This window comes from Plectropomus leopardus, chromosome 9, assembly GCF_008729295.1.
Source record: "Plectropomus leopardus isolate mb chromosome 9, YSFRI_Pleo_2.0, whole genome shotgun sequence".
NCBI lineage: Eukaryota > Metazoa > Chordata > Actinopteri > Perciformes > Serranidae > Plectropomus > Plectropomus leopardus.
The window spans coordinates 8,464,124-8,476,915 of record NC_056471.1 but is presented as its reverse complement, the minus strand read 5'-3'; the positions used below and the strand labels follow the sequence as shown (position 1 = coordinate 8,476,915).

General features: G+C 44.1%; 1 protein-coding gene across 1 annotated transcript in view; it reads left to right on the top strand.

Annotated features, from left to right (window-relative positions):
- Positions 1-12,792, top strand: part of gpc3 (glypican 3) — a 137,327-nt gene that overhangs the window by 116,511 nt on the left and 8,024 nt on the right. The window contains exon 7 of the mRNA XM_042493550.1: positions 312-498. Within this exon, the coding sequence (XP_042349484.1) occupies positions 312-498 (187 nt within the window). The remainder of the gene's footprint in view (positions 1-311; positions 499-12,792) is intronic.

Sequence of the window (12,792 nt, the reverse complement as noted above, 5' to 3'; positions counted from 1 at the left end):
ATGAATCACGTTTGGACAAAAATAACAACACTGGCACCGATAACAAAACTGTTTTCCTTCCTGGCGATTATAATTAGAGTTTTTGGTAAATACCAGCACTTTTAGATCTCACCGAGTTGTTGTCAGGAATTCCCCTCAGACTGTTGTAATCATACAGTACGCACTCAGATCGAGAGACACCCCTTATTTATTTTAACAGCTTTGTTAAACCATTAATGCACAGGCACATTCCGGCCACAGAGTGATTCATCAGGAGTGCTGGGTGTGTTTTTGACATCATTACCTTTAACCTCTTCCTGTTTTTCCCACAGTTGCTGCGGCTGGTAACCGTATCTGAGAAGCGCTGGAGAGCCCGGTCGCGGGGAGTTGGAGTTGACGGGTGGAGTGATGAGGGGGAAGAGGGATTCGTGAGCGGGGACTGTGACGATGAAGATGAGTGCACCGGAGTGTCAGGACTGGGGCCGCCACCCAGACGCAAACGGTTACGCATCTTTGCAGGTGAGACGCGCATATTCTAACCGGATCTCAAAATTGATGGTAATGGTAAAGTGCATAGGATTTAGGGGCATATATGGGCAAAAATATAACATGATATACTGAGTTTGTTTCTTTAGTGTATGATCACCTGAAAATAAGAGTTGTTCTGTTCTTTTTTTACCTTACAATGAGAAATTTACATCTGCAAGGGGTTCCTGAAGTTCGCTATGGTGCACCATGAATGCCCAGTAGCCTAGAAAAGACAGCCCAAACACTGGCTCTAGATAGGACCATTTGCAGTTTTTTCATCAGCTGCTTTATTTAGCCACCCCTCTCCGATGAGCAGTAACAGAAAAACACAGATTTTATTTACTGTGACACTGCTTTTTTCTGTGTTTATACTAGGGCTGCCCCTTGAAAGTCAGAGAACCTTAGTAGATTAAGATTGCTTCAAGTCTTTTTTTTGCCAGTAAAACTGAAAGTAAGGAGAAAAATACACCGCCACACAATTCTAGTGCGTCATAAATGATAATCGAGAGGGATTACTTCATATGAGTTTTTTAGGAAAATCCTGCATATTATACCTTTGACTACAACTTGTGTAGTTTCAAATGAGGTGCTGCATCCACATTGATAATGTAAAATGACCTTAAATTGCTTTTATGAGATGGCCTGTGAAAAAAAATGTTGGGCACAAGCTATTAAGTTGTTTACGTTTTAGCCTGCTAACCAAATTGGAGCTATTTACTTTCAAACTGGTAAGTGCATGAATGGGTTTGGCTCAGTCTGCAGTGAGTCAGAGTGATCACAGTCCAAACACAGGCAGTGGGCACAGCAGAGACGTGTTTACATGACTACTGTACATGTTGACACCACTGTGACACTATGCAGCAAGAGACGTGAGACTTCCTCAGGTAGCCGCCTCACCTCGACCCTTTGACCTCCCCGCCGTCAATCCCTCGGAAACGTCAAGACGGGCTCTCCGAAAGCCAAACAAAGAACAAATGAAGCTACAAACTGTCGGGAGAAAAGAAACCAAACAGAAAATGAGGGAGAAAACAGGCAGGGAGCAGGAAGAAGGGGGTTCGATACATGGACACAAAGCCGGCGCAGCTGAGCAAACACAGCAGAGGGAGTAGTCCTCCTGTCGGGGATGTTGTGGCAGAGATTTGGGTTCGGCGGGCAGGGAGCACGAGCAGGAACCCGAGGTTAACGCAGGAATCCTGCAGGGCCATCACTTCCAGCAGGCTGGGCCGTGAGAGTGTGATGCCCTCTCTTACACGCTCCTGTTAGCCTGACTGTACAGTTCTGCTTCGACACACAGAGTCATTATACTGTCTCCTCAGGGTTGACACAGCGGGAAATTAAAGCACCCTTTATAGTCCGGCCTCCATCTTTAGTGTGTGTGCTCCTCACGAGTGTGTGCGAGTGAGTCTGCAGGCACATATACGCCTGTTTGTACCTGAGCCAGTAATGTTTGCAGACCTTGGAGAGTCCCTGCTCATTGGCAGATATACAGATAGCTGCTGATAGCCTGTGATGACCCAGCAAAACGCTGACCTAGCACAGCCGCTCAGCCCATTTTGGTCAAACAGGGGGCTGAGGTTCAAAGGTCATCCTGCAGAGCATGAGGCCTAATGGGCTGCCTGTCTGTGCGCTGCTGCTCTGAGATGGACGAGGCAGATCTGGTTTCACAAAGCCTGGAGTGGAGCGACAGCGGAGCACATACACACAAGAGCCGGGGAAAGGTGACAGAAGCCACAACAACAAGGTGCAGACAGGACGAAGGCGGGACTGAGACTCCCACACAGCCGGGCTGTCAACCTGCCGGCAACACAGAGGATGTTCCCAAACGTGTGTAATGATTGATCTGTCCGTGCTCATTCTCTACACAGATTCCATAACCTTCTGATCAGTAATGCTGCTCAGCCACAACACACACAGAGACACACATACACTGCCCCTCCGGGGCCAATCAAACCCCACACCGCACATTCCCCAGAGCATTCCAGGCCAGGGGAGCTATTCCAGGACAGGGACTCCCCCACTACACCACCCTCACCCCTTCAAAGCCAGACTATCAGCCAGGCACTGGACTGGTTACAGCTCACACACCAGACAGATCAATCACTGACTTTCCTGCTGTCACTTAATTCAATTTATGAATCAAATTAATAAGACAAATGAAAAAAAGTAAAGGTTTAATTTCCAAATACTGCAAGGCTGCAGCTGTTTAATTTTGACTGGGAGGTGGGAAATGTGTAGTACTCTGATGTTTGGCTTTAATCAATTAGTCTTGCAGAACACCAGCTATAATCCATAAAACTTCACACATGTGATAGGGTAAAAAACACCTAGTAAGACACTAGCGATCAGATAATTAGACCTAAATAATTTGTCTGCAGTCACTCATCATGCACATTGTTTAAAGCAAGTCTGTGTAACTTTTTCTAAATGGTGGCTGCTGTGGCCATGCGTGTCAATTATGCTGTAATGTTGTATGGTAAAGTGTAACAGTAACACAAGTTAACAAGTCAGCTAACTGACTCAGCAATGTTTTTTACACAGTAATATCAACCTGAACTTAGTAAATATTAGCCACAAAAAGCCGGTAGCAGCAAATCCTATACGTAAATTGAATGAACACCGGTTGGTTTTATGCTTCTAAGGCTGAGAATGTTATGTTTGTTATTTCTTTCTTTAAAAGTGACGTAGCCTCACTTTAAAGGTGCGATAAACTGTGGCTACAGCAGGTGGCTACTGCTAACGGTGCCAACAGTGTTTAATAATGGAAATGAAATAGACAGAGCAATCAATTTTATTTATTTATTTTTGTATTTTATTGTTGCGCCGTATGAGCGCAGTGCGGAACAGCTGCAATTAATTAGTTAGTGGGATGTGAGGGGAAAGGCTCATATGCACTTGCCAGCACGACCACCAAAACAAAATACAGAGAAGCTTGGAATACGACACACACAGGGGGAGCATGACCTATTCTCTACTCAGGACGCCATTATTCCACATTATCTTTGTATAGCAAATAGTGGTTTGCTGCTATTATAATGTTCTCATATAATTCACCTTACTACTTTTTGTAACGTTGTCTATGGATGTGGTATAGCACCCATTTTCAGCAACTATAGATTATATAGTTACATATTAAATAGCTAGAAAATACCATATCAGTCACATATAAAAGTATTTTGTTGGTCAGTATAATCCCAAAATGTGTATTTAAATGCACATACAGTAATGTGAGTGTGTGGCACAGGTTTGTCTGTGTGTGCAGGTTTGTAAAAATCCTGTAGTGTGTTATGCCGTATGACTGTCTCTCGCTCATGATGAGGGCTCACCTGTGTCTCTATGCTTTCATGCACACCTGGTCTCTGACTGTAAGGCCTCTGTGGGCAAACAAAGAGCCTCCATAAAATCTGCTCAAAGCCTCTCTTCATTCCCTCTTACTCGCTTCATTTTTTCTCCCTCTGTCACTTCAAATGCAGTCGGTAATGTTTTCAGACTACTGAGTCATTTACCGGTTAAAGTCTTTGCTATCTGTGTGAGGGTAAAATTCTGGCAGTTAGTTCAGTTTTTGTAGGTGAGTTTCAGCTCTTGCAGTTTTGTGAAATAAATGGGAGCGCAGTGAAATGTAGCAAATCAATCAAGTAGTCTCAGGATAATGTTCCTCGAGTAAGTTCTTGAAAGAAAATGATTCACATTGAGAAAACGTGGGAATAATCCACAGAAATGTTTCTTTTTATAACAAGAGTTGACCACTCAATTCTGAACCACTTATACAGCCGTCTATTTAAGAGTCTAACGCTAACTGCTAGACTAAATAACTTGTTAAAATGGGTTTTTCATGCAGTTTGGAAACATTCAGTAGTGTGAAAGCCAACAGTTGGTGGGCTCTGCCACGGCCCAGCAGCCCAGAGCTCTGCCTTGTGTGTTTTCTTGCTGAGCTGGACTGAACGGCTCTTTTGCTGTGTGCTGTACCTCGCCATGCTCAGCAGGAGCCGCGTGAATAGGCCTCTTGTTATGTTCCTGCGCTCAGACATTCGGTCACTGTAAGCACCCTGAAGGAAAGCTGTTTCTCTGGAAGCTCTTGAGCATTTTATCAGCGCCAGGGGTTAGCAAAATACAAAGTGGAAATATTCGTGTAATGTGAAACATGCGGCTTACTATGAGAGGCTGGGCTGGGCTCACCTTTCAGGTCTGCTACAAATTTTGTGGCTGGAACAAAGGAGCGGGTAAAAGAAAGAAGAAGGTGATGAAAGAATGCGGGGAAAGTACAGAAAGAGACAAAAACACCTTTGATAACTCTAAAGGTTGATACACTGAGAAACCTAAACATTCTTTACTCTGTATGTGGGTGGAATTGACAGCCGTACGTGCTGCCAATACGACGACCTGGTATGTTAATTAACTGCAGCTGTGACCCCCGACCCTCAGCACCTGATAGGTGAGTCACACGGCGCCGCTCGTCCGCAGTAGTGTTTGCCACATGTCTTCATCAAAAGGGGCCGTAATTCAGACACTGTTGACATTAGCTCTGGCAGCTCTGGATGCATCCACCATGTATACTGTTTCCTCCAACTTTAAGCTCCATATATTTTAATAAAGCCGATTATTTGAGCTACTGCGCTCATGAATGTGTTTCCAGTTACTGAGCTGTCCACATGTGGTTACCAGGTAGAGGGCCTGTGTGCAACAGGTTAGCGTGAGGCAGAAGGAAACCGGCTCAGACGATGCAGATGTGCTTGGAGGTGTGCAGGTGTTTGGGTGGAGGAGGAATCTGGTTGCCCACATGCTCAGAGTCCTCTGTGGTTTGCAATAGCAAGCAGAGCCAGATCATACCAAGGCACAAAAACATGCAGACTCAACCAAATTATCAGTTTGAGGCCTACCTCCATCAGGACTACATCATCTAAAAAATACATACATCAGACCAACAAAACATCATTTAGAGTAGGTTTTTTTACGTTCGCTTTTGGGGGAAACCTCAGAAACCCTAGGAAGAGCAACTGAGGAGGGATCCCTCTTCCAGCACAGACAGATGTGCAATAGATGTCGTAAATAACATTTCAACATTTCAACATTCATGACAACTGTACAAGGGTGAATTCTATATAACTCACCTCATTTACTAAGGCCCAAAGTTACACATATTTAAGGGCGGGACTGCTTGAGTGACAGGCTGTCTACAAGGTGATGCTACAGTCTGTGAGGTAGACCCACCCCTCGCTCCTCCACAGCTTCACCCTCTTGTCCAAATATGGTTGCTTCTGGCTCCAAAAAGCCAAGATGGCAACGGACGAAATGCAAAACTCGAGGCTTCAAAAAAATCCAAAAATGGCAGTCCACAAACCAATGAGTGACTTCACAGTAGCTTCTTTAATTATTTATCCAGTCTATGAGCACAGACAGCAACAGCATACACAGAGGGAGTTGTAACATGTCTCCAAATTTCTACTTTAAACAAATAAGTTTAATGCAAATATTGATCTTCGATTTGTTTCCCTGCTATGTTGTAAAAGAGACAGAAGACAGCAGCTTGGGCTTTTTCTCCAGGCTATAGACCAGGCCGCTAATGGGCCATTGCCAACACCATGCCCTCTGTTGGAGGAAAGAAATGTAGCATTAGAGAGAAATGGTATAAAGCACAAAAGCTGTTGTGTAGGCATTAACCACGACTTTCGGACTGAGATTTGAGGCACACAATATACAAAGATACCCACTGTCAGTGTGCTCAATAACTAAATGATACTGGTGACTGATGGAGAGCTAATGTTTGCTTGTGTGGGAGGCTGCTGCTGTTAAAGTCTTCCAGTAAAGCAGCATGACTGTCATCTCCAACTAAATGTCAGCCTTAATCAAACAGTTGGCTGTTAACAGGTTAGTTATTTACAACAGTTAGCCTAACAATACAGCGATTCCATCAAATATACTGTAGATGTCTGGAAAAACATTAGCCAGCCACTGTGTTGGGTCATTCATCCACTTGAACAGGGGAAGGCTGCCCAGCTCGCAATTTTTGGTTCTAAAAACATTCTGAGAATGTTACAATGCAACCAATGCAATGTTTCAGTAACATTTTCAGCTGCAAGTTTTCTTTAAGTTCCCAGAATGTTCTCTTAAAGTTAGAGGAACATTCTCTATAAATATTTTAAAAAACATGTTAATTTTTTTTGTTAACATATCACATTACATTCCATTTTCATAAAAAACGGTCACATTAATCTCAGCTCTCAATAACAAGTTCTTAATGTTTCTTTGAAAACATTCTTCCTTTGTTCTCATGTAACATTGTGAGAACATTTTATAAAAAACACTCTCTGATCTGTCACCTCTCAACATCACCAAAACATCCTCAGAATGTTGCAGTTATAACATTATGTCTTAATCAGCATTTAACCATATAGGGACGTTATTTAAAATGATAAACATCCTTAAAGCGTTCTTTGAACATTAGATCAAAATGTTATCTTTAAAACATTATTGCAATTTGTAGGTAATGTTAGCCAATGTTGAGGAAATGTTCCCTGCTAGCTGGGTGAGGGGCCATGATAGCGATCAACCTTAATTTATTGAGTTATCGCTAACATTCAGGTTCAGGCAGGTTTGATCTGTAAAACAAACTTTTTTTTAACAAGAAACAAATGCACAAAGACATGACAAAATTATTATTCAAATGCGTCAAAATACATTGAAATCAGTAGGATCTTCAGTTTTGAATTCCCCAAAAGAGCGCGCAGCCTTGCTATTTTGCGAGGTATCCTAATGTCTGTTATGTAGAAAAAAAGGAAGACTGTTGAGTTCATTAATCATCTGAAATACTCACAGAGAAGCCAGTTATAGACTCCTGACTTCATTATTTTAAGACAACTAAAAGTATCAACTAGAAACACAATTTATCAATCAAAACTATTCTAAATGCCACCATCTCTGACTTTAGCTGTGGTAACATAGACTGATTTGACTAAATATGTTTCTGCAGCTCAATCCTGGCAATAAAACAGCATAATTATGATTTTTTTCCCCCAGTGAAATGAAAGACACATAAAAGAACAGATGTTGTTGCTCAGTTTTAGGCGATCTGCAAATCAAAATCATTCATTCCAAAAAAGAGATTTGGAAAAAATGCCAACTGCTCTCATCCTTGGCTGACAAGACGATCATTCTTTAGCCAGCTAAAATCTGTTTATCCTTTAAGATGATTAATGACGAACTTAAAGTGAAAAAAAAAGCAATATAATATTTCTGGAGAAGTCTTTAAATTGATGAAAACGTAAAAGCTGTGGGGTAGAGGAGGTGTTGAAAGGTCAGCGGGTGGCGCTGGCGGAGAGCCTGATAATGTGTAACACACAGGACATGTTCTGACCCAGTGTTCTCTACCTCCATCCCTCTTTGAGCTTATAAACAACCTCTGTAAATTCAGCCAATCCTCCTCCTTCCCCACCTCCTCCACGCCCCTCACAAAAATAATGAAGCTTGCCACCATCTGTGTAAACAGGCTTGGCTAGTGTGAGCTGCAGTCTCTCACTCTCGTTCCTTCGTTCAGCCACAAGGCCCCGTGTGTCCCCGGTTATGGGGCTGAGTGTGGTGGCAGCAGAGGGGAAGATGGGAAAGGAGAAGGGGAAAAAGGGAGGAGAGGAACACAGAGATGAAGTTACCCTCTTATTGGGCCCTTGTTGGTCTTCCGCCATGGAGCTTTCTCAAATCAATCCAGGGATAAAACCCCTAAGATTAGCCAGGAGGCAGGAAGAAGAGCCCTGGTTTTAATTTCTGTGGATACAAGCGCGCAGAGCCGACTGGGTTCTCATCATCTACACGAGAGGAGGAGGGGGGCGTCCCACCAGCGTTTGATTCATTTTGTAGGCCCATGCATTTTTCTGTGTTTGTGTGTGCCTCTCGGAAAAGCGTTTGTTTGCTCAAGAGCTTTATTTACATTCACAGGCACTTTTTGGACACACTAAATTGATTCCAGGCCCGTTCCTGGGTCATGTCCATCAGCTCAGCCACAGTCCACAAACACTCTGCACACAGCGGGGCCATTCTCGAGGCCCGCTGCTCACCGCCGCAGTGACACACAGCAGCCATTTTGTGGGAATGTCTTAAAAGCCTGGTTGAGGGTTTTGGGTGGTTTACATTTAACATGTTAACTCTCTACTTTCACCTGCATCTCCTAAACTCTCCCTTTATCCATTAGGGGTGAGCAATATGGCTGTAAAGTAATATGGATGATATTTAAGGGTATTTTTGCAATAACGATGTTCTTAACAATATGATAAAAATGCTAAGAATATTTTATTATAAATTTCATGAACATACAATTTAAACAAAATAAGTCTTTTGTTGTTGTATGTGTCAGTATAAATGTTGTTAGCCTTCAAATATTTTGTAAAAACTGAAAAAAAATTTCTCAGACCTTTAGTTTGTAAATGCTCAGAGTGAGGTTCAGATTCTGTATAAAATAATATTACAACAAAGCAAAATCTATCAGAAATTACACATCTAACAGTTGCCAAATACGCAAAACATTATCTTCAGTCTATTAATAATAGATATGTATATAATTGACTGAGTTGTTTTTCTCCAACTGCAGGTGTATAAGCTGCAATTTCTCCTTCATCTTCTTGCTGTAGCTTGTGTCACTCGGCGCTGATGATCAGACACCTCACACACTGCATTTATTTTTGACAGGCTGTTATGTTACGATGCCTATCACACATTCATACGTAGCGTCACACAGATTTACATTAGGACAGACTTACGACAAAATTACCTGATGACACAGTTCATCTGTGTGTATTGTGGAGAGGAGAAAGAGACGCTGTAAGTTGCAAAAAAAAGTCTAAAAGGTTCTGGGCTGTTCATAAAACATCCAGGTAGCAGTTTCACTTTCAGCCACGCTTGTTGTTGCCATGCATAGCTGCATGAGGCAGCATCATTGACAACAAGTTGAAATAATGTCATTATCACAATATCAATTATTCTTATCATATGAAAAATTATGCCAGTATTATTGTGGACGAGAAGTTGTGGCACACCCCTACAGGGGCATTTCTTGGGAGTGGCCTTAAATCTTAAATCTGATCGGGCACTCCAGACGCCACCCCATTATGATTGGCTATCTACACAGTCAGTTTGAACTGTTTGACGAGAAAACTGAATTTTGTATATTATTCAGTCTTGAACCTGAGAGGCGGTAATGTGCCAGAGTGCTGTTTAGCCTGCCAAAAAGCCACAGAAGAGGAAAAAGATCTGTTTTGATTTGGAGCAGAGCTGCCATAGACTTTAATAAAAATCTGTGTGGTTTCACTTTGTTGTGTTGTGATTGGTCAGTCTACTACTTCATTCCACTCCGGCATAAGGCCGTGCCCCATTTAGGCCACCCCAGTAAAAAAAACGTGTGGACACGCCACTGCCCCCCTTCTATCCATCCCTCTCTCCCCGTGGCCTCCATTTTTCCAGCCCATTCTTGAAAGCAACTCAGCGGTGCAGTGAACATTGCAGGAGTCCTGCTGTCGATGGACTGTGAGCTGCTGGAGGAAACCGCAGGCTAACCACTAAAAAGGGCTCGGATAGATAGTGGAACGGCTCAACAGGAGCTCTCTGTGTACACTCAGACCGGCCAAATTGTCACTCTTGGCTATATTTCTGGTCTGCCTCTCTATGACAGGAATGTGGGGAGAATTGTGCATGTTTGTTGGCAGGGACATTTGCACAACAAACACACGTCTCAATCTGCCAGCCACATTTCCTTCAGCGGACCGACTGCTGGACCCGAGATGAGAATGTAAACAGATCTGTGTGGGATGTCAGTTTCCCTCATTATTACAAGATAAAGATAGTATCCCAAGAATGTGTTCCCCGACCAGGACATTCCCCAGGCCAAATGCTGACCCTCTGGTCATCAGCTTGGATCCGTGCACAATCACTCCAGCCTCTCTCTCTCACTGATAAGAACCACCATTGTTCCATTTCTCCAGAAACACCCCGTAACCGGCGCTCCCTGCCAACCCCTGACCCTCCGTCAGCACCGACCTCAGAGCCGCTGGAGGTTACAGGCCTCCTCTGTACGCAGCGGAGCTCCCCACCCTGAACGAGCCCCTTGCCCTGAGCACAGAATCAGCTCTTTGTACGTTTGATTTGTTATGGTTTTTACCCCTCGCGCTCGCTCACACACTTTTCCACCTTCACAGCGCCGGCTACGAGGAATTCTCGCCTGAAATTTATGTCTCCGTTTCAAGCTTTTTATTTCTCTTCAAGCTCCTTCTCTTTCTCCTTCCTACGATCATATTAGCTGTTACTGGAAGTGGAGACTAAAAATACCTCGGAGTAAATCTAATTTTGAGGCCGCGGGGAGAGGCCAATGGGTGCAGCACGCAGGTCATCCACTCACTGACACCACCTCCCTTCATGTTAATTAATAGGTGTTGACTTGCGCTTGTCCCACAAAGCCACAGTTTAGAAGTGTCTGAGAGGCTTGGTTTCCCTCTTTTGACAGCTGGGTGTATTCTTTTGTTATCAGAGCGAACCCACACATTCAGTACTCAGTTTGGAGTTTCTTCGATTTCAACTCACGACATTTGTTTCCTTTTTTTCTCACTCAGTTTTCTGTTTTGCCAGACTTCCTTCAGCCTCCCAACCCCATTCAGTCTCCTGATTTCACCTTTCCTTATAAACTCTCTAGAACTCCGTTATGTATGTTTGTTTGTGTCCTCCGTCCTCCTTGGCATCACGTCTCCTCGCCGTACTCTCTTGCCCTCTGTGTGGGAGGGTCCCTCAGCCTAGAATAACAGTGAGTGTTGAGGAGGTTGGGAGGCCAGAGCAGCTCAGAGAGCGGTGCTGTTGCAAAGGCCCGGGGCAGGGCCTCCTCTGGGCGTCCCGTTTGTCTTGGCCTGACATTCCCAGTCTCTCAGAGCGCCCCTGTGGTCGGCCTGTGGGTGTGGAGACAGACGGTCACATTCCCGCCAGCCCATGGACAGAAGCATCCTGCGCCGCTCCCTCTCTGCTCTCAATCTTCTTGGACAAACACTGGCCGAGTCGCAGAAGTTACAGAATGTGACTGACAAGCCAATAATCATGGGTCGCCTCCGTATCCGATACCCTCTACAAGATAAGACCCAGTCAATCAATCCGGCAGCGTCTATCATGTTTTTACAGAGCCATTGTCCTCTTTGCAGCTGTAAGGGCGGCTCCTGGTAAAAAATTACACCTACAGCAGCACCTCTATGTCCAGATTTGCTGAGTGTAATATTTAATAAATAGAATAGTTTGCTCTGCATAGATGAGACGAGTGATAAAATATTTGCCTTCCCTCGGAAACCGTAATATCTTTTAAGCTGTCGAATCTGTAAAACCGAGATCAAATTTGAACAGCTTAGGTGTGTTATGTGCACACATCGTCTGCCAATGTAGCAGCAATCTAAACCATCTCTGCCGTTTCATAAGAAGCACCTGTGTTTGGAGACTTAACATTCCACATACTTATCTGACCAAAAAAAGGCCTTTGTGCATAGCACACATGTACTGAATAAACTGTACCGGACCATGAAGGTACACACTTGCCAGAGGGGTTATAATAATGTGTCAACTGGCTACTGATGTGCACCTAAAAAGTCACTCTGCAGCATTTAAGAAACATGTTTGTGCAAAATGCGAGACAGCACAAATGGGGCGCTTCCTGTGTTTTTCTGTATCATGTAATCATCACCTGTAGTTGTGCTGGAAAATGTGGCTTTCCACTCACTGTTGCAATTTTTCTACATAGTTTGCTTGTTGTGACAACTGCAAACTGTAAACGACAAGCCTCAGGCACCCGAGCGCTGCTGAAAACAAAACTCCAGACTCTCTCCCCCCCTCCCTTTTCCCCCCTCTTCTCTGCACACACACATACATGCATGCATGCACACACACCAGCCACTGTTTGACCTGTGAGGGATCCAAACAAACATCCGCTCCCTCCGAAAACCACAGTCTGGATTCATCCGTCTGTTCTCCTGAGGAATTGTCGCTAAAGAAAACATGAAGTAAAAAGCCTGAGCATGTGACTGACCTACCTGCTCATTCTTGGTCCAGAGCCTCAATGTAACCAATCAATGGGTGGACTGTTGACCTCTCCCCTGGGTCGTAACTCGAGCTCATAAGGCCACAATAAAGCTAGCAGGGGTACGCTAGCAAGGTGGCGTCCTTTGAGGAGTGATAGTCTCAAAATGGAAGGTTCAAACGGGCGAGCGGGAGGAGGGCTCGGCCCCGCTGAAAGCCACAAGGGCCCACACTGGTCACATTAATCAAAGCCGGGATAGTGGCTCT